Source organism: Dendrobium catenatum, unplaced genomic scaffold, assembly GCF_001605985.2.
Source record: "Dendrobium catenatum unplaced genomic scaffold, ASM160598v2 fragScaff_scaffold_465, whole genome shotgun sequence".
Classification (NCBI taxonomy): domain Eukaryota; kingdom Viridiplantae; phylum Streptophyta; class Magnoliopsida; order Asparagales; family Orchidaceae; genus Dendrobium; species Dendrobium catenatum.
Genome location: NW_021318927.1, coordinates 486030 through 509381, shown reverse-complemented (window position 1 = coordinate 509381; position 23352 = coordinate 486030). Strand labels below are relative to the sequence as shown.

General features: G+C 36.2%; 1 protein-coding gene across 5 annotated transcripts in view; it reads right to left on the bottom strand.

The window, feature by feature from the left end:
- Positions 1-23352, bottom strand: part of LOC110103111 (DNA repair protein RadA) — a 112833-nt gene that overhangs the window by 23192 nt on the left and 66289 nt on the right. For all 5 annotated transcript variants that reach the window (XR_003700560.1, XM_020831685.2, XM_028694368.1 and 2 more), the window contains one exon: positions 18058-18135. Coding sequence is in view for 4 of the 5 variants with exons in the window: in XM_020831685.2 (XP_020687344.1) it covers positions 18058-18135 (78 nt within the window). In the remaining variant the exon portion in view is untranslated. The remainder of the gene's footprint in view (positions 1-18057; positions 18136-23352) is intronic.

Genomic DNA, 23352 nt, shown 5'->3' with positions numbered 1-23352 from the left:
AAAGAAAGAGAGCTCATATGCACATAAAATAAAATATTTATATAAAACAAGCTGCAATGTTAAAAACACTGTCGTTGCCAGGTCACAAGTATTAGATGAGAAAAGTGGAGGGTTGTTTTAGGTAGTCGACAACTAGTGTAAAATTTGTTGAAAATTCATGACATTGAATAATTTAATATATTGACCTCCATAATTCAAGTTTACCTTGAACTCCCTCTCTAGTCTTATCAACAAGAAGAATATCATGAACAAAAAGCATACACCAAGGTACATCCCCTTGCAAATGTCTAGTGAGAACATCCATGACTAAAGCAAAAGGGTATGGACTTAAGGCTGATCCTTGATGTAATCCAACCGAAATAGGAAAATACTTGGTCAAACCACCTTGTGTTTGAATACGACTAATAGCTCCTGCATACATATCTTTAATGATTTGAATATAAGCGTTATTAACTAATGTAGGCAAGGAATGGGTCAAAACAAGTTGAGTTGAAAATTTTGTAAGTTCTACTTGAATCAACTCATTAATGAGCCTCTTCTTATGTTTAAAGCTCATAAATGCTTTCCTCTACTAGATATCAGCTCATTAATGTCTAGTAGAGAGCCTTTTTAGCTCATAAATTGAGGTTCATTCCCCCATTTGTTGTCTATTCGTTTACCGTGGATGGCTCTTGGGTTTTCGTGCCTTGGCTCTTTGGTTTCCAGTTTCCACGATTGGCTGATTGTTTCCTGTGCTGGGGGCTGTTCCCGTGCCTTAGCTCCCTTGGTTCCGTGACCGGCTGCTGGTTTCCTGTTCTGGGAAGAGTTCCCATGCCTTCCCCCTTGGTTCCTGCAGCTGGGCTCCTCGGTTCCCTGCTTGATCCCTAGCTGGGCTGTTTTCCGTGGCTGATGGCGGGCTTTTCCCGTGGCTTTGGTGCTCTGTTTCCTGTGCAGTTTTGGGACTGCTGTATGGTGGCTGTTGGCTTTTCATTTCCCTTATTTAACTAAGTATTTGAAGAGTTTTTGGAGCTGTTTTTGGACAGAATTTGGACAGCTTTATGGGGACTGATTTGGGGCTGTTTTGGGGAGAATTCCAAGAGATTTTTGCTAATATCTGTGCAATTTTCTACTGCAGTTTTTAGGTGTCTTTTAGCCTTCTATTTTCAGCTTTTAATTAATGTTTTGGGACTGTTTGTATTCCTTCTTTTGTGCCTATAAATAGTGATGTTTGTGACTATTTTAAGTGAAAATGTGATTTTTGGAAGCTATAACCTGCGGGTTTCTTCGTGGAAAAGCTTGCGAGCTTGTTCCATTCTCCTTCTCCTCTAGGAAAGCTTGCGAGCTTCTCCTCCTCCTTCGTCTTGGCTTCTAACCTCTTTCGTCTCTCTGCAAGTGACCACCTCACATGTATCCCTCTTCCTTTGGAAAGCAAGTTTAGGTTGTCTTGTTTGAGTCGTTTGTAAGAGTCTTTGTTTGTAAGTAGTTTTAATTTTAAGAGTTGTAAGTCTTTCATTTTATACAAGTAAAGTTTGTTTTGATCCTATTTTGTGTCCTTTTGTGTCTTTTCTATTACTTAGAAAAGTTCTTTCTTTTGTGATAAAAAATTTGGGGCACTCTCCCAATTTTTTGATTACATAATTAACTCCTTTCTTGTCAAGAACTCTCCAAAGCACTTCTCTTGGAACTTTATTATATGCTTTCTCTAAATCAATAAATATCATATGTAGTTGGTAAGTAAAGAAAATGTTCTTGGTAAGTAGAGAAATATTTTGCTCTCAGATTTTGCCGTCGTTGTTTTAGCATTATTTGATAGGTTTTCTTTACAATATGCTTCCCCATTGTGCTTGCTTCGGTGCCCAAATTCCTTGCATGTTAGTAAGTTGAGGGAAGAATTGAGGTGAACATTTGTTTAATTCACCAACCAACTATTGTTTACAAATTTTTGTTCAAATGATCTAAATTTTCATTAATGCTTATGACTAGGTGGAAGAGATGATTTATCTAAACGTTCTTTTGTATCAATTGCTTAAGTAGATGTATCTCTTTCTTCCTTCTTCGATGTAGTTTTGATGGGAAACATAGCAATGATTGATGTGCTTATATCTTTGGCTTCTCTTAAAAAATGTTGGATGACAAGTTTATGGAGCTCGTTATCTTTGTTTGGGGAATACTGAGAGTCAAATCATTTAACATATGAAGTGAATCGTGGAACTTTGATTTTGAGATAGAACAATGTAAGATTGCTTTTGCTACAATATTGCAATCAAGAATTGTTGATTTTCGGTTTCTCTATATATATATATATATATATATATATATGAAGAGAAAGTTGACATTACCCTACTTTCTTTCAATTTTAAGTGATAATTTGGGACATTTGACTTCAAATCATTTGGAAAGAATAATTATTTAGCGAGGTGCTTCTTATAGTTCAAGGATTGTTTGAGCCTATGGACCATAGATGTGGTTTTCTCTATTTAGAGGAGCTTTTTGTGAAGGATTTTGTTGATTGCATTGCTCTGCCTCGAGATGGGTTTCTTTCGAAATGAACTTCTTATTTGGAAGGTGGTTTTGGCATGGAGATTTGTTGGATAGATCATGCTCACGCTTATATTGCAAAATCATGTATTTAATGTATAAATGCATAGTTTCATGTGGTGATTGGAGAAATTCATACATTTTTTTGTGTTTAAACATTGGATACAAATGCGATTTTCTTTTGGATATCTTGGCGACATATAGCATGAAGGTGAAAATTTTGTTGGAAAGTAATCATATGCCTTCTGCTTCAAGTGTAAGTTTCTCCATCAAATCAATTCAATGTTATATCGTATTGTTGGGTTCTTTTCTTAAACTTGACGAATAAATTCATGCAGTTATGTGCAAGGTTTAAAATTGCGCAATAAGAGGCATGCTTCAACGCAATTTTGCCTCTTTAAGCCTCAAAGTCCACACAATGAGTTCAGAATTTGAGGCGTATGCCTCAAGTTTACTGAGGCGCACATCAAGTCGCACCTCGCCTCACGATTAAGAGGCGTCCTCCTCTAAAATTTTTTAAAAAAACTAATGCTCGGTACCGCTAGATACATGTTCGATACTGCTAGATACAACAATGTTTGGTACCACTAAGTACATGCTCGGTACCAAGCAGGTACATGCTCGTTACTGCTCAGTACATACTCGGTACATGCTTGGTACCGCTCGGTATCTTTCCATACAAACAACTTACGAACTTTAAAAACAAGTAGAACTTAAAAATTACTCTTACAATAAAAAATTTTTTGTGAGGGGGCAGCGGAAGACGGGTATATTATTGTACTCATGTTGTCTTATTATTGGATATTTTGATTTCACTTCATATATTATAGATTATTTACTCATTAGTATATACAAAATTTATCATTTTATATTTACACAATTTTTTGATTTTAAGGCTTACGCCTCACGAATGAAAAACGCCTCAATACCTGATTACGCAATTTTAAACATTGTTTATGTTGTTGGCATATTTTCTTCAAATAGGCGAAGAACAAGTTGGTATCAAATATTCTTTCTTATGATTACATTTTAGTTGAGTTTCAACATTAAATGATTTGGTTGCTTGTTGTTGGGCTTCGAAAAGTATAGCTATGACTCTCACTCTCGTATGTGTGTGATTTTATTATGATGATTTTTTTGAAAATATTTTGTAGCTTTAATATAGTTATGAATGCTTTCAGTGAGAAGTATGCTATGGTAGAATGCATTTCTTTACATGAGTAAAAGAGATAGTTGTTTAGAGGGTCTTATGGATGTTTGGAGAAGAAATGCGTTGGGAATATGAGTTGCTGGATGGTTGTTAGAAAGTGTAAACAATTAATGGTTCTCCTTCTACCTTTCTTTCCTACTCTTCTCCCTTCTTTCTCTATCACTTCTTTCCTACTTGTTCTAAGAGGTGAAATATGATAAAATACTTACAAAATTGAAAGATTCAAAAGTCAAACGACTCAACTTGTATGCAAGCCCGAAAAAAGGTACGTTGTTATTTAAATTGTATTTATTTTTTATTATTTACATATTAAATATTAACATGCTCTAACACAATCTTCCTTATTTTCTTTGTTTTGCGATGAATTTTTGGGAAAGCAAGGAAAGAATGGAGCTATCTAGATGGAGCTTGGACAAATGGATATAAACATCAATCACCCTCATTCATTCTAGTGGGGGTGCTACGGGCAGAGCCAACGAATCATAGCCCCATGTGTTGTAAGTTTTCTCAAAACTTAAAAAGCCCCTATGGAGCCTTTTAGAGTGCGCGCCCCCAACCTTAGGACCTTGTAAAAATTTCATTTTTTTTAACTAGGATGTTTTAATTTATTTTAGATTCCTAAACTCATTTACACACGAGTGTATATCCAGAGTTAAAAACAAAATAATCTTTTTCATCACATGCAACACTAGTGAAATTTAAAGACAAAAATTAAAGATGAGTCCTAGAATATTTAGACTTAGAATATATGCACCCTTTATGGTAGAAACACTAGACATATAAAAAATATTGATATTCCAGCATAGGATTAGTGTACTTATCTAAACTTAATTAATCATAGGTAACAACAAGTTAATAATTGAAAGCTCCTAATAAACTCATACGTTATCCAAATAAAATAGATTTAAATCTTTAATTTTTATCAATTAAATCACAACCAACACGCATAATCATTAAAAGGTAAGATTAAAATATTCACTTGAACTAAATCTATTTAACATATTAATCATCCTACAACAAAATCAAATTTGAAAGATATTGGCTAAATCAAGAGAATAAATCTAAACTAAAACATATTAAAGGAAAAAATTTCTAAAATTCAAACTCTAATTCATTAAATTTCTTATAATTAATTGCATACATAATTTAAAAAATACATTTAATATTAAATATGAATAAATAAGAACTTATTTAATTAAGTGGACAAAATAAAAGACTTATCAAAAATTCAATCATACGCCAAAATTTTAGAATCTAAGAACTCACCTAATATCTAATCAAACTGTAAATCAGTCTTATAAAACCAATCAACCAACCCAGTAATACACAACAAGTACTCCAAAGATGAAGTTTTTATGACGGACTACTTCGGGCTGTGGGGTTAAGTATCCTAAGGAGGCCTGCTCCTCGAGTTTGACGGCACAACGCCACAAACGGATTCAATGGAGTAGCAAAAATTTAAAATAAATTGATTGTTAATAATTTAACCAAATAAAAATTCCTAATTTAACTATAGCAACTTGGTTTTTAAGATGGTTTACTTCAGGCTGCAGGACTAAGTGTCCTTAGGAGACTTGGTTCTCGAGCCAAATGGCACAACGACACGATCCAGTTGATAGCAAATTCAATTAAATTAAAACCCTAAAATGATAATAAATCATTTCATTTGTCAATATTTTAATTTCCAACTAACTAAATTAATTTAATAAAATAGTAACCCGAGCCTACGGGGCTATTAAGTTAGCATCAAGGATGGTGAAATAAATCTCACGGTCCTGATGAACAACAAAGATAGTAATCACTAAATATTAAAAATAAAAACTCTTAAAATTAACTTTAAGACATTAATAATTAAACTTAAATATTTTTTTTTTACTTTTAACAAACAAAATCACAAAATAACTTAAACAAATTATCCAACATAGGACATATCCAAAATCACACAGCCTACTACACGCCTAGATCTATTTATTAGGACAACTTCTAGCTTCACGTTAGACTGATTTATTTCCTTTCTGTCTCTGTGATGTGGCGATTCGCATGTGAAACGTGTGCTGATTGATTAATTATTGATTGTGTTAACTTTCTGTGATGACTATTAAGTTTTATGTGATGTGATGAACGAAATGAGCATATAAGTGAAAAGGTTGAAGTAGCTCCAGTAGAAGATAAGATTAGAGAGAAGCGTCATAAATGGTTTGGTCACATAAAAAGGCGGCCTTCCGATGACCTGGTTAGGAGAGTAGGTATTAGATTTGACTTGTATTAAGAAAGCTAGGGGTAGACTTAAAAAGATTTGGTTAGAAAATATTAGGAATGACCTTTCTTTATTAGATTTAAACGAGAATTTGACTTTTAATAGGACACAATGGAGAAAAAGGATTCATGTAGCCGACCCCACGTAGTGGGATAAAGGCTTGATGTTGTTGTATATAAATTGCTTACTAACATGCAGGAGCATAAAGCCTTTTCCTTTTTAAAATATAATTTGATTAAGGATTGTGAAAGTCTGTAAAATAAAGCATTTTTAACAAGATATTAGGGTTCCAAAGAGAAACGAAAATCCCTCACAAGGAATTTTTTTATTTGGATATCCTATTAATGATGTACCACAAGAAGACTAAAGGAAAGCAACCAACAGAAATATCAAGAAGATGAAGATCAAGACTAAAATGTCTCATCTTAAGACTTGAGTCATTCTATAGGATTAGAACCCGTGTTGTTGTCAGCAGAGCCTCGCCACCATTACTTTCCTATAGACCCTAGGTTGTATATTAAATGATATTTGGCATGGACTTTGGACACTTTTACTCTGCTTGCTATTTTATTTTGATTGATTATTTATTTGATTTGCGCAATAAAAAAGACATGCTTTTATAAGATTTTTTTCTTGCATGTGCATATGCCTGATTCTTGTTAGGCTCTAAGGAATAAAATTTATCTACTCATAATTAAAATTAAAATTTAAGAATTAAATAACATAGAAAGATAAACGACCTAGTGAAATAAGCTGGACGCCGTCCGAGGTCGCATGCACGTTTTTTCCTTATTTAGACATTTCCTAACCCGAGGGTAGAGTTCAAATAATCCAACCTATGAGGATGATGTCATGAACTTGGGGAAGCCTAATTTTCTAAAAAATTATTTCATAAACCTTTTTAAAATTTCAAGCATTTATGATTTGTATAGTTTAACTAGCACGCATTACATTAGAACTTAACTAAAATTAAAATTTAATTGCATTTAGTCCTAGATGCATAACATCACACATGAGTACAAGACCACTTAGGACCTTGTTTAGACGTCGGCCTTAAATTCGAAGAACTTAGCCACTCACCCATCTTTCATAAAGATTGGATATCATGGATTTTACGCGCTTAGGTGGTTTGACTGATTTTCTTTTTCAGGCAATATATAAGCTTAGATTGCATTAGTTAGATCGTGGATGTTAGTATTGTGTGTAAAGTACTAGATCCCTTATGGATTTATGATCAAAAGCTGATGATATTGGTATGTTCTTGAATACCTTATTGGTGGGTAAGCACTCGTGCATGCTTGAAGTGCAATGTCTTTTACTTCATATTTATTTCTTCAGACCGATAAATTGGTGATATGATTCATGCATGTTAATTACCTTAGTTGAGGATATCTTCCTTTTAGATTAGGAGAGCCTAAAAATTCCCTTATATGTTAAATCCTCTAAGAGAATAATATAACATCCTCAATAGAGAGTTTTCTAAGGCTGAGGCCTAAGATGTATTTATCAATGGAGGCTTACACCCGTGAAAAACCGACACGAACATCAGATAAACTCCATTCAAGCTGATATATCGGATAAGAGAAATCTCGTGAATATAAGATTGTGCATATTATTATCCATCGATGTGTGTATGTGAGAGTCACTATCCTCCATGACTAATCATACGTTCAACCCGTTCGTTCAATTGTCAGGCGGCCAATGTCTATCGTACCAATCATTCAAATGGCTCCAACTCCTCAGTGTCGGCAGCCAGCAGTTACCTTTCACGGCAATCTCGAGGTGTAAAAGCGAGGCAAAAATGGAAACCCAATGAGTATAGGGTGAAGGAAGCTTGGCCTAAGCACCCCTTTTTCTCAAAGAGGAAGGAGGGGAAACTCGAGCACGAGTAATCTCCACCGGAGCAGCGAGAAAGTGATGTGAAACAAACATGCGATGGAGTTACTTTAAGAAATTAAAGAGAGCAATTTTTAAAAAATAATCCAAAATAAAATTGTCACTTATAGCAAAAGATTGATCCTTGGAATTCGTGGTTTTTAACTTGCTTAGGCTAAGAAGAGCGAAGTCGATTAACCAAACAATTTAAGAAAATGCAAAGATCAACTGTAAAACTACGATGATAAACAAGAATCCGTGATTTAATAATGAGAATTTTCACATTTGAAGCCCAAATGCTCAACTAGTCTAGGCTTTAGCGGAAGAAGAGTCTCCACATTAGAACAGAGGTCACTCCGAGGAAGGAGCCTAAGATCGTCGTTCTTGGATAGGTGGCCGGAGTGGTGGAGGATGGCGGTCGTCCAAGGATGATCCAACGTCCCTTTGATCTTTGCTCGTCGATCACATTAACTAATGTGTACTGGATGCGGTCGATGTAATCTTCAATAGTGTCATCGAAATCGAAGCCCACGACAAAGAACGGTGATTAGAGGATGTCGACTTGATCTCGATCATCATGCACAAACCCAAAGTTCCATTCGGATTCCGCCATGCATCCTCGCCAAGGGTTAACGTAGTACCCAAGATGGGAGAGGGGGTGGCCGGTTTGGAGAGGTGTAGGGGAGAATTAATTTCAAACTTCAGATTTTGAAATCTGAAATTAAAATATGTGAAAACTGAAATTAAATCTGAGAGAGGGGAGTATGAAGGAGGTGTTTAAGTGGTGATGAGGTGGCAAGTAGAGAGAGAAACAATAGGAGAAGGTGGCCGGCCATATGGGGGATAGAGAGAGAGAGGCTTGGAATTAAATAGTGAAATTTCTCTGATACCAATTGAAATTACTAGATGCGCCAAGAGGGGGGTGAATTGGATGATTAAAAAACTTCTTTAATGAAAAGAAATATCTTTTTATGACTTTATGCGAAAGCGAATTTCATTCATAACAAAAAGATAGATAATCAAATTCATCCACGCAATTAACCACAATAAAAATAAATGCAGAAATAAAGTGCAGAAAAAATAAAGGAAAGAACACACCAATTTATAGTGGTTCGGTCAAACCATGACCTACGTCCACTCCCCGGAGGCACCCTCCGAGTATTACACTAAACCTTTAGTGATTCTCCTTTAGCTCCCACAGCTAGGCGGAGAAGCCCTTACACAATCACTTCCACCTTCCCCGGTGCGGCGGAGGAGCCGGGTCCTTTGACACCAATGAGATCTTCTTCTTCCCAAAACTTCCTTCAAGACAAACCTTGAATCCGATGGTACTGAGGTGCAAGCTCGCCGGAGCAACCGTGTGATCTCCTTCACACTCCCATGAAAACCCCTCCAATGATCTTCTCCCTCTCTCAAACTTCACCTTTTCCTCTCTCCCTTTCAAGTCCTCTCTTCAAGTTTTCTCCAAAAGAACAAAGACACAATGGCTGCCAAAAGACTCTTACAAAGTCTTATGAGAGTGCTTAAATAGAGGGCTCAAAAAAACCTAAAAAAATTTTCATTCATCAAAAACTAGCTATTACATAAGAAAAGTGCCATATAAATAGGCCTCAAAATGACAAAGAAAGGAAAAGACAAAAATGCCCCTTTGGGCTACAATAGCTACCAAATACCCATCAGGGCAAAAACGAAAAAACATAAAATAAAAATAAACTACTACATAAAATGATGAAAATACGAATCATGATCGTGGCCGTCGATCTCTGGCATCTCCTGAAGGTACATGTGTCGAAATCGCTGCTGATGTCCCCATCAGAAAGGCAACTGCTGGCTACCGGCGCTGAGGGGTCGGAGCCATCTGAAAGACTAGTACTGCATGCGCTGGCCACCTGACAACTGGGAGAACAGGTTGAAAAAGAAGTGGCCTAGGCACTAACTGCCTAGCCACCGAGCGCACTGGCTGCGCACGAATAGGAACGAGACAAACATGCGCCTGAGTTGGCTGCCAAACAACTGAATGTCTAAAATGGTGCATGGCTTGGCAACCTCACCTCTGTGGGGAAGGCAAGGCGGCATCCTTGGAGGGGGTCAGCCCGCTAAGAGTGACGTAGGCCTACTCGATAAAAGAAATAAAGGTGATCCCCCCGCATGAAGGCTCAAAAGTAGGGATTCAGGAAGTTTCTCCCGCGAGTCCGAACCAAAATCACAAATCAATCATTTGCTCATTTTTTAGTAACATGTAAGCTTGGCAATATTTTTTTATTGTTTAGGGCCTAAGCATTCTGAAACGCCTGCAAAAATTTTATTAGTTTCAATCATTATTAATTTAACTCCCTTTTCATAACCCTGCATAAAAGGATTCATGTAGCCGACCCCACGTAGTGGGATAAAGGCTTGATGTTGTTGTTGTTGTTGTTGTTCATAACCCTGCATAAGCATGATAACCTGCAAAAAAATCTCATGAGCATTCAGATCGCTCCTAACATATGGGTAATTTATCGTTCATCACATCACAAATAAAACAATAATCATCACAAAAAGCTAACAAAATGAGGTAGGCAAGGGGTGTTCAAAATATTTTGGATGAGTTTCTAAGTGATCTACTTGAGTCAGCTCATTAATGTCTAGTAGAGAACCTTTTAAGCTCATAAATTGAAGATTAATTAGATTCATTCCCCTTTTCTATTGGCTCTTTGGTTTCTTCCCCCCTGATTCTTCTTCTCATGGCTGGTTCTTTCCCCTTCCTTGTGTCCCTTCAGTTTTCCCTCTGGTTGCCTGTTCTGGTTTCCCTTGTGGCTGCTTGTCCCGATTTCCTGGCTGTCCGTCAAGGTTCCCCTGGCTACTGTTCCGTCTCCCCTGAGCTGCGATTTCGGTTCCCTGTGCTACCCCTTCGGTTCCTCCCCTGGCTGCCTGTCCCGTGGCTGCTTTTCTCTGTTTTTTTTTTACTTTTCGGGTGCTATTCTAGAATGTCTTTTGGCCTTCGATTTCTCATAATTTAATGGGAGGTTAGGGTGGCTGTTTGGCTGCCCCTTTTTCTCCTATAAATATTAGGTGTTTTGTAATAGAAAAGAGAATATCATGTGGCTACTTTTTGGATAAAACCTGTGGGTTTCCTTGGAAGGGCTTGCGAGCTTGTACCACCTCTTCTACCCTTCTTCTAAGAAAGCTTGCAAGCTTGTCCTCTCTTCGTCTCGACTTCTTACCTCTTTCTTCTCGCCACATGTGACCACCCCACTTGTATCTTTCTTCTTAATTAAGAAATGCAACTTTAGGTGTTTTTATTTTAAGTGTGTAAGTGTCATTTGTAAGCGTCATTTTTATAGTATCAAAGTTGTATTTTGTTTAAAATGTTGTATTTTGTCTAATTTTGAGAACTTTATGTATTCTTATCCTAGGAAGTTTGTGTAACTTGTATGCTTGCAAAAATTAGGGGGTCTCCCTATATTTTTGCTTGCATCACAAAATCAACAACAAATCAACCAATACACGTTCAACATGAAAATCGCCACATCACAGAGACAAAGAAAGAAAACACCGGTCTAACATAAAGTTATAAGTCGTGTCCTAACAAATAAATCTAGGTATGTATGGTTTTGGATATGTCCTCAAACACCGGTCTAGCTTAATAGCCTCGTAGGCCTGGGTTACAAAGTGGTAATCAATTTTATTAAATTAATTTAGTTAGTTAGAAATTAAAGATTGATAAATTAAATGATTTATTATCAATTTGAGAGATTAATTTAATTAAATTTGCTATCAACTAATTCATGGTGTTGTGCCATCAGGCTCGAGGACCAGGCCTCTTAAGGACACTTAGTCCTGCAGCCCGAAGTAGACCATTCTAAAAACCAATTAATATAGATAAATTAATAATTTTTATTTGGTTAAATCATTAACAATCAATTAATTTTAAAATTTTGACACTCCATTGAATCTGTTCATGGCATTGTGTCATCAAGCTCGATGATCAGGCCTCCTTAGGATATTTAGCCTCATAGCCTGAAGTAGTTCATTCTAAAAACTTCATCTTTGGAGTTTTTGTTATGCATTAAGGGGTTAGTTGATTGATTTTAAAAGATTGATTTACATTTTGATTGGATTTTAGGTGAATTCTTATATTCCGAAATTTTGGGTTATGATTGAACTTTCAATAAATCTCTTATTTTGTCTACTTAGTTAAATAGTTCTTATTTATTCGTATTTAATATTATATATTTTTTAAATTATGCATGCAATCAATTATAGGGAATTTAATGAATTAGAGTTTGAATTTTAGAAGTATTTTCATTTAACATATTTTAGTTTAGATTTGCTCTTTTGATTTAGCTCATATCTTTCAAATTTAATTTTGTTGAAGGATGATTAATATATTAATTAAATTTAGTTCAAGTGAATGTTTCAATTTTACCTTTTAATTATTATGCGTATTGATTTTGATTTGATTGTTAAAAGTTAAAGATTTAAAAGTATTTCAGTTAGATTACTTATGAGTTTCTTAGGAGCTTTCAATTGTTAATTAATTGTTACCTATGATTAATTAAGCTTATATAATAGTACACTAATCCCATAATGGAATGCTGCTAAGTTTTTTATTTTTAGTATTTCTAAAATAAATAGTGCATGCATCCTAAGTCTAAGTTTTTTAAGACTCGTCCTTAATTGTTTTCTCAAATTTCACTAGTGTTGCATGTGACGAAAAAAAATTTAAACCCTTTGGACATACACACGTGTAAATAGGTTTAGGGATTTAAAATAAATAAAAACATTCAAGTTAAAAAAAATGAAATTTCTATAAGGTCCTAAGATTGGAGTCGCATACACCAAAAGGGTCCCTAAGGGAATTCTAAGTTTCGAGGAAACTTACAACACCGGAGGCTATGACCCGGTGGCTCCGCTCGTAGCACCCCCACCGAAATGATGAGGTCGACTAATGCTCATATCTATTTATCCAAGCTCCTTCATCTAGATAGCTCTAATCGCTCCTTGTTTTCCCAAAAATTCCTCGCAAACCACAGAAAAGAAGGAAGATTATATTAGAGCATGTTAATATTTAATATGTAAATAATAAAAAATAAATACAGTTTAAATAACAACATACCTTTTTTTGGGCTTGCATACCTATTGAGTCGTTTGTCTTTTGAATCTTTCAATTTAGTAAGTAATTTATCATATTTTATCTCAAAGCACAAGTAGGAAAGAAGTGATAGAGAAATAAGGGAGAAGAGTAGAGAAAGAAGGGGAGAAGGTAAACCATTATTTGTTTACACTTTCTAACAACCACCCAACAACTCAGATTCCCAACGTATTTCTCCTCCCAAAATTCATAAAACCCTCTAAATAACTCTCTCTTTTATTCATGTAAAGAAAGACATTCTACCATAGCATACTTCTCACTGAAAGCATTCATAATCATATTAAAGCTACAAAATATTTTCACCAAAACCATCACAATAAAACCACGCGCATATAAAAATGAGAGTCATAACTATACTTTTCCAAACCAAATAGTAGTTACTCGACTCATCGCTCAATGATCATCTTCATATCTTAACTCACATGACTAAGAAGGTTTTTATAGACATTCCAAGTGCAATAAAGACATGCAGACTATGCAGGATGACGTTGTCATGCCATATACCACATGCAATGATAAGAGGAGAGATTTGTTAGGGAGAGTGAGGGGGTTAAACCTCGAACTAGGATTCAAGCATATTAGACAAAGAAAACAAAAGACGGCAGAGGAGAACTACTGGAGTAGCAGATTTGGGCATCAAACTATTAATATATCTAAACCATCCAAGAACCTAGAAATCGTATAGTAAAAAATTTAATAAGTTGATTCTCGATTCTCTTGTTCTAGTCTCATTCTTGCGCAATTGATCCAGAATAAATGTAGAAATCTACTCCAATTTGATTCGCCCCATTATGAAAAATTGTAGCCGAGGCTACAGGTCAAGTAACCTGGTTAATCACATAATTAATGCGTTATTTCAAACCAAAACAAAGATCATCTAGGGGATAATTCATCTATGAGAAAGTTTAAGAAAATCAACTCCCATGTGGTGTAAGGCAATACCCCATACACAAACTTTACAAAATATATAGCTGCAAATAATTGTTTGTGGTATTTTCTATGAAGATTAAATTACGTTTAACAAGAAGTCCCCCTAAGTTGATCTACTATTTGGGGAGTTAGCACATTAGAGTATACTTTGACTCCAATATGCCATTGATTGTATAAATCAAGTTTCAAACAAGCACTGATGTGATAAACCAAAAAATTTATATTAACGCAATCAAATGCTTAAGTACTTAGATGTTCCAGAAATTTATAAACTAAACAAACTGTAAATATGATGTCAGGCACGGTAACAGAAAAGCCATTTAATTCTCCAACAACTCCCTTGTGCTAAGCTGGATCAGGCAACAGTACCATTTATTCAACTTTAAATTTTGTGTAAGGATCCACAACAGCACTCAACTGTTTAGACCTGAACATTCATATCACAGATAATAGATCAATGCAATAACTTTTTATTTGTTCCGAAGTGGAAAAATACAACTTCCAAAGAAGTGCTTTAAGTTGTTCCATATCCTTTCGTAGGAAGGTGTGCTTGTTATCCACTTTTGTACCGAGCATCCATTAAAATAATTAATTAATACATGTGTTGGAATTAAAATTATCAAGCAATCTTCATTTTAAGAGTGACACCTAACAATAATAACTCAAATTAATAGTAGAACCTTGAAATTCTTATCCCTCATTCAAAGAAATTTTACTTTAGATTATACATTCCTTTTCCCATATATTTCATTTCTTTCTCTATGTGCAGCTTATATAGACAGATGATGTAGAACTATGATGATGGCAATGATGTTTGTTATGATTTTGCACAACTTCTTGATTAGAGGAATAGCAAATAAACTACTAGCAATTAAAACGACGAAAGAAAATAGGGGTGTCAATTTCGGGTCACGGGTCGGGTTCGGGTCGAACCCGAAACTGACCCGGCACTGTTCGGGTCAACCCAAACCCGACCCGTTTTTGCAAACGGGTCAACTTTTGGGAACCGAACCCAACCCGCTTCGAGTTCGGATCAACCCGACCCGACACGGATTTGCGCGATCTGGCTGAAGAAGCGCGCGAAATAGTTGGCGTGCGACGCGACGGCTGGCGTGCGACGCAGACGGCGTGCGACGCAGCGAGCCAGCGACGGTGCGAGGCCCGCGAGGGAGCGGTCACGGGTCACGTTCTGCGATTCTGGAATGCCTTATGGGCTTGACACGGACTCGACGTTGCGACAGATGGACGTGGAATTCGGACTTGACAGCGGGCAGCGGGGCGGGGGCAGCGCAATGGGGCAGCGAGCGGGAATCGAATTTTTTTGAATTAAACGGGTTCGCGGGTTGACCCGGCAACCCGCTAAGTCAACCCGAACCCGACCCATTTTTCAAACGGGTCGATTTCTGGAACCCGACCCGTTTTGAAATCGGGTCGACCCTAACCCGAAAATTCCGGGTCGGGTCCAGGTCGGGTTTTCGTGTCGTGTCAAATATTGACACCCCTAAAAGAAAATGTAAGAAGGGTCACAACCGTTTAGGCTAAGTTGCATAACAAGAGATTTGAAACTTCAAAATAACATAGGAAAATATTATTATGCCAAAATAGTAGCTTCAACAAAATCTCTAGTCTAACATTGCGATTAGTAAACAAATGAATGCGCTCAAATCCTACATTTACTAAGCTTAGCAGAATTGGTGAATGCGTCCTTCATAACTACAATCAACTCACAAGAAAAGGTTAGACTTAAGAAATACGAGAAAAGGAAAATTAGAAAACCTTTGTCAAGGGCCGGGTGCGATCCTCCACTCGACAATCTCAAGTTGTTCTTCAATAGCTTAAATTAGGGTGTCCAAGATACGTTATGTAATCCTCCACAGTATGGTCGATCCTCGGGTTGACGTCGAAGAAGGTTGAATGGAGAATGTGCACGAATCCGTGTTCATCGTAGGCAACGCCGTAATCCGTCTCCGGGTCAGCCATCCAAGCGAGAAGTTGCTGTTTTGACTTTGGGAAGTGCTGGACGGCAAGGACAAGCTTTGCTGAGGACACTATAGTGACGGAGAGCCGGTGGGAACTAGTGGACAGTAAACTGCTCTCTTAATGCGACCTTTGGAAGCTTTCAGGTTGAAGGCAAACCAAGTGCTAGGTGCAAGAAATTCTAGCAGCAACTTGGAGAGCAGGAAAGTTATGAATCGGGTCAGCTTTAGAAGGATTTTGGAGAGATAAAACCCAGCAAAACGGCTAGGGAGGAGACGGCTAGATGGTGGCTAGGTTTTGGAATTATTTCCAATTCGGGAGGCTAAAATTTGGGGACAAAAATTGACGTGGATTCTTGGGGAATTGGTTCAAAGAAAGACTTTGAATTGTTTCCAAGAAAAGGAGGTAGTTTTAGGAAACTAATTTAATTCAAATCCCATGAGGGGGCCGGCGGCTTAAAGAGGGAGGAAGGGATTTAATGTGGTAATTAATGCTTGCTTAATTAATAAATCAAGATTAGAAAAAAAATCTCTTCCTCTCTTAATTTAAAATTTAAATAAGAATTGATTTAATAGGTTTCCTAAAATAAGATTATAATTTAAGTAACTATTTGAAATTCAAATTGATTTGAATTTATTCAAATAAGAGTTACCAAATTTATGAAATCTAATTTAGGAAAGAATTGATAGCAAGTGGGGGAAGGAGGGAGGGACCAAGGAGGGGCCGGCTGTGTGTGTGTGTGTGGGGGGGGGGGGGGGGGGGGGTGTTGGTCATGGATGGGGCGGTGGGTTAGGTATCGTCACTGGGTGGAGGTGGAGTTTTAAATGGCCAGTGGCTTAAGGGTTCAGGAAAGGAGTAGGGTCGGCGGTGGAGATTGGAGGAGGAAGAGATAAGAAGTAGAACCACGAACCTGACTTATCTAGGTTGGTGGGTGATGCACAATTCCTCCCTCTCCTAGGATCTTTCTCCATGACTCTCAAACCCTCACAAGAAAACAAGTGCAAAAACTCTCACAAGAAAACAAGTGCAGAAATTTTTTTAGATAATTCTTCATTACTTTGAAAGAAAGACAAGGAGCTATAAATAGCCTCGTACATAAGACTCAAGAAAATAGAAAAAGACGACAATGCCCTCGAGGCTTACATACGACATCCCTTACTAAAAGGGTACAACGGAAAATTAAATAACACAATTACAACGATAACATAAATAAGAAAATAAATAAATCAAAAGTACAAAGACTCGATCGTGGCCGTAGATCGGCGGCGGCCACGCCTCTGATAAATCTTCTATGATCTGATGTCCCCATCGACAGCACTTTTCAAAAAAATAAAAAATAAACTTATATAGATAGCAAAATTGCTTGTAATTAGATTCAAATGAGAATGATACAATCCACTCAAATTTTCTCACATGATATCAGAGCCTTAAATACTTATATTTCTTCTAGCATCTTGGCTATTTTGTTTCCGACATTCATCATCATCACATGTTGCACATTCGTCATCACATGACTCAATTCAATCCATCATCATCACTTGTTGCACCATGATATCATTGGTTCATCCTTGTTGTCACTTGACTCATTGATCGTTGGGCGTCTTCATCCCTTGACTCACATCAAAAAGACATATGAAGATTATGCAGGGAGAAGTTGTCGTCCTATATACCTCATGCAATATTGACAGTTTTCAGAGAGGAGAGATGAAAGAGAGAGATAATAGAATGGGATGAGAAGTGACCAATGAGTGCATAGGAGAGACAAACAAACTAGCATTTGAGCATGTTAGAGAAAGGAAATGAGCGCGAGAGAGAATAGAGTCAGATGAGAAGTGAACACGGAGGGAGTAGGGGAGACAAACAAACTAGCATTTGAGCATGTTACAGAAAGGAAATGAAAGAAGATATATGAAATGCAATTGGACAAATTAGTCCAGCAAATGAAGCCACAAGTGCTCCTCAAACACTAATATATTAGAGGCTAATGTTTTAAAAGACTAAAAGTTCAGATGTAAAGAGACACAATGTTCTTAAATAAAAGACAGTATAAACATAAGAAAATAAATATACAATTGAAAGGATAAACAAATGAAAATTAAAACAGACACTAGAAGAATATAATATTTTATATAAACAAAAAAAAAACACTTGACTTACTGATATTATCATGTCAGCCCTGCTCTCTTGTATGCCATTGACATGCCTTGCCACAGATGAGCCAGAAACACATAATGCCTACACCATCATATTTAACAAAGCATCTGTTAGAATAATGAACAAATAATGCAAAATGAACCTTAGGCTCTGGATGATTTATAACAAAAGTAAAAATGCAAAATCAGCCTGGAGCCTACAACGCAAAATTTGACATGGTGTAAAACTCTCGCTTTGTTGATGATTTTGGCAATAGTACCTAATCTGAATCTCCTTCGCGAACTCAGAAAAGAGTTCTCTAGTGGGGATGATGACACTAAAGCATTCAGTATGTCTTCTTAGGATATTCAGACACTCAAAACGGATATAAATGATATCATACCACCAAAAAAACAAACAAAAAAAAAACTCATATCAAATTATGTCATATTTAATGAAAAACAACCATACTTACCTTTTAGGAGAGAATAATCACATAGAAGATAAGTCTAACAAACTTTATAGTTTCCCTTGATTGTCAACTGGTAATATAAAAGAAAGACAATAACTTGATTCCACTAAATTAGCTCGCCATTATTAAACCGCTCTGGATCAGCACAAGAAAGCAGCCCATCCAAACTAACTTGCAATTCCAAGACTAAGAACTCATGTCAGGCAACCTTCCTATCGCTCCTAACAATAAACTTGATCAACTTCTTACTAAAACAAAAGTTGCAAAGTTTAAAATTGTGCAATTGGATATTTGGCGTTTTTCGCTCATGAGGCGAGGTGTCAGCCTCAAGTCGAGGCGTAAGCCAAAATTTTCAAAAATTGCATGAAATAGAAATAAAGGTTAAAAGCAATTTTTTATATAATAATCAAATAATATGTCAAATGATGACATTTTAACTTTTTATTGAACTATGAAGTAACAAATTAGCATACATAAGAAACAAAAATTGTACAAGACGTAAAGTGACAAGTGTTAAATTATATGAAATAGAATTAAAATTCAAAAATTACAAAAGCAAAACAATAGAAAATATAGAAATCGCATAAAATTATCATATAACATAAAGTTCAACTCAAAAATCTTTCTTCCAAGTTCCCTACTCATGCGCCATCAATTCCTAAAGAAAACTAAAATAATTGAAAAGCATGTGCACTATCATTTCTGAGGGGGTCTTTTTTAGAGTCATCGACATAATAACTTGGTCTCTCCCCTACCTCATCATATGGAGTCCAATGACTCTCAATCTACTTCTTTTTCATTTATTTCAACAATCTTCCTCTTTCATAAATGTTTATCATCAACATAAAGATGTGAGTAATATTCCATAATTTTTGGAGGAGATAGTGGTGATTTGCGGCTTCAAAGTGATCCCCGACAGAGGCTACGATGGTTGTGACTACAGCGAAGTTGATAGGCTGAAGGTCTAGGAAGCTACTGCAGCTCGGGGGTGCATGAAAGTGTGATTTGTTTGGGACTTTAATTTAGGATTTATGTAATATATATAGTGTGACGTGTATGCCTCATGCTAGCAAGGAAAGTGGAGCCTCAAAACGCACATCAGCCAAACTGAGGTGCACACCTCATACAAAGAGCTCGAAGTGTAACACCTAAGGCCGTTTTCAACGAAATTGCATTGAGGCATGCCTCAATGCGCGCCTCATATTGAATAATTTAAAACAATGAAAGAGTTTGAACACACTATAACCCAGAACTCCATACACATCATTTAAAAACATCTCTTCTACTAATTAAGCCTTCCTTACAAATAATAACACCATCAAAGACTTAGAAACGCTATTGAAGCATTAGAAATGAAGAATTGGAAGAAACTCATGAGTGAAAAAATTAATGCTCTAGGAAAATATCATACCCGGAGACATCTAAGATGCCTAGAAGAAGAAAGAATTCAATAATTCAAGAAGATTTTTACATTGAAATTCTATTAAGGTATAAATCCAACTTAGTGGCTAAAGGATACTCCCAATCCTATGAAAGTGAAAATCAAGACATTTACACGGTTATAAAAATGAATACAATACATATTATGCCATTCTTGGCTGCAAACTATTGATGTTATGCAACAATACACTATAAAAAAATGCTTATTTGCATTTATAAAGAAGAAACTTTTATTAATAACCCGCCAAATTTCAGAAAGTCTTTTTTTTTTTTTTGAAAAACAAGATATGTAAACTAAAAAAATGCATTATATGAATTGAAACAATCTCAAAGGGCATGGTTTTGAGAATTCACAAAAGCCATACATGGAATACAACGACAACATCAAGCCTTTATCCCAGTATGTGGGATCGGCTACATGAATCATTTTTCTCCATTGTGTCCTGTTAAAAGTTAAATTCTCATTTAAATCTAATAAAGAAATGTCATTTCTAAAATTTTCTAACCAAGACTTTATAGGTCTGTTGACCTCATTTTTGTATGAGGTCACTTGGGCCAATCTTGACCCTAGATTAATCCTGATCTCAGATTAATCCAGACCCTAGGATTTTCCTGAATCCTAAGATCCTTCTAGATTTTAGATCCTAGGTTCTACGATAGATCCTAGGATTACTCCAGATAAATCTATATCTTAAGATTTAGTTCAGATCTTATCACTCTTGTAGATTTCAGACTTTAAGATTTATCCTAGACTCTAGGATTCCTCCAAGTCAATTTAAATTCTAGGATTCTCCAAGATCCAGACCTTAACATCTATTTAGGTCTTAGGATTCTTCAGGAGCCTAGATCATAGGACCTATCTAGAACCTATGACTCCTCTAAGTCCTAAACCCTAGAATCCCTTTAGATTCTAGGATGAATCTAGACTTCAAACCAATCATGGCCTTAAGCTAACGCAGATCTCAATTCAAATCAAACCTCAATCAAAATCCAGACTCCAGTCCAGTTCAAGATCTTAATCTCCAGTTCAAATCTTAATCTTGTTTATAATCAAACTTCAACCTTATCCAATCAATTATGATCCTCCAAATAATCATAAATGATTTAGATAACTCAAACTTAATTAATCAAACTTAAAATCCAGATCAAATCCAAAATTCAAACCCAAATCCTAAGTCCAAAGGCCCTGTCCTAAAGACCTTCTTCAGGGATTTTTCAAACACTTCAAAACCCAGTCAATTGACCTCTGATTCAGAGTCTATCAGTTGCATACTGATGGGACATGTCTCTAGAAGCAACCCTCCAAATTTGAGCTCATTCTGAAATCTCTAACCCCAAAAACTAAATCAAAATCAAAAGGTTGTAAAACATTTAAATATTTACAGCCTATGCCACTAGATCTGCCACCTAGTGGATTTTGACCTTGGAGCTTTTCAAAGCCTCCAATCACTTCTAAATACTTAATCCTGATCCATTGAACATTAAACTGCATTTTGGTGGACCCATTTTGACCCCCAGTCAACCATGGGTCAAAATCACCAAAATAACCCTTAGGGGGGGCTCAAATATCAATTTCAAACCAAATAAACTCTAAATCGCTTGCAACCACTTCCAGCAAATTTCAAATGTCAAAACAAACCAATTAGACCCATTTCTAAACTCTGGGTCAACCTGGTTGACCAAGTCAACAGGGTTGACCTAAGAGGCCATTTAAGGGTCTAAATAGGTGATTTGACTGAAACGACCTATCTAAGCCATGAAACCACTTCTATTGATTTTTAAATGTCATTTCAAACTTGTTGAGCCCAAATTCGGGTCCCAGGTCAACCTAGTTGACCAAGTCAACCTAAGTTGATCTAAATATCCTTTAATGTTTAAATATGTTATTTTAACCTATTCAACCCATTTAACCAATTTCAAGCTTTAAATTAACTCCAAACTATGGCATAATCATGCCTTAAATGTTGGCCAATCAAATCTAGCTAAAATTGACCAAGTCAACATATGTAAATTTGGTCAAACTAGCTTAAATCCCTTTCTACTCTTCCAAGTTTTAATCCTCAAGCCTCAAGATTTCTTCAATTTTTCATTCCAGCAGTTTCAAATAGGCTCTAGAATGTTCTTAAGCTAATCCTATCCTTAATCAGATTAGGACTAAATCAAATCTATCCCATATGCTTAAAGGACAATTTCACCTTTCCACATAGGTGTACTTTGTCCTTTTTGATTCCTTGCTACTATCTGCCTTGGAGACAGATGGCATGCATCAAGGAGGCCCCTGAGCTAATCAGACCATCCAATAAGTCTAGGGATGCTTAAATAGGGTGAAAACTTTCATTTGAGCAAGAGGACTAACCCTAGCATTCTCTCACTTAAGATCTCTCATCTAGATATATTCTAGCCCTCAAAAACCCTCAAAAATCTTCTCTAGATATTCCTCTAGCATTTCCAAACCTTTCCCCACCGAATCCAAGCCTCCAAAGCCTCATTGGTGAACCTAGAGAGAGAAAAAGGAGTTTCAAATATAACTTTCGATCCAACAAGATAAAACTCTTGGTGTCTTCATAAGAGTTGTAGAGGATCACTGTAGCTTTCCAACGATCTCAATAACACAAAAATCTGAAGGTTGGATTGTAAGTTATTCGAGTTTTTAGTTTAAATTTCAAATTGAAACTGTAGCAAATATACAATGCATGGAGCCTCCAAAATTTTGGCATTGTTAGATTATGTTGCCCTCTAGCTACAATTCAAATTTCAGGCAATTTCGTTGAGTATTTTGAAAGTTATGGGCATTTGAAATTTTCTAGCTCAAGTTCAACCAGAACCGTCCGATCGTGCCTTCAGCGTGATCGAACGGCCCAGAAAGGGCCCCTTCCCCGCGGCTGGATTAGCTGACTCATTTAACTAGAGGGACGTGGCGCGTTCCCATTGGGCGCCTCCATTCCGGCGTTCAGTTTGACCAAAAATGTTCAAAACAAATTCAAAAAATGCTCAGAACTTTAAAAATTCACCAAAAATTCATTTTAAGTCCAAATTTGGTGTTCTTGGGCTCGTTGGAATCGTACCGAGTTCAATACTATTTTAAAATTTAGTTTGACTAAATTTGATCACTATATACAGAGTTATTAATGTTTTATTGAAAATTGAATTTCTTTGATAACTCTTAATACAGTGATTTGATTGTTCTCAAATTTGGACAGAACACACTATGGTGTGTTACCCATATGCCAAAAAATTCTTAATTTAATTTAATGACTGAATTTTTGTGAATTAAATTTTCAAAGATTTTGACCCCAATTAAGGGGTTTTTTAAACTATGGCCGTTTAGAGGGGTTTTTTATATTTTTTGGATTTAAACTTGATTTATTATAATTTGTAAAAGTTTTAATGCTTAATTAAGGGGTTAA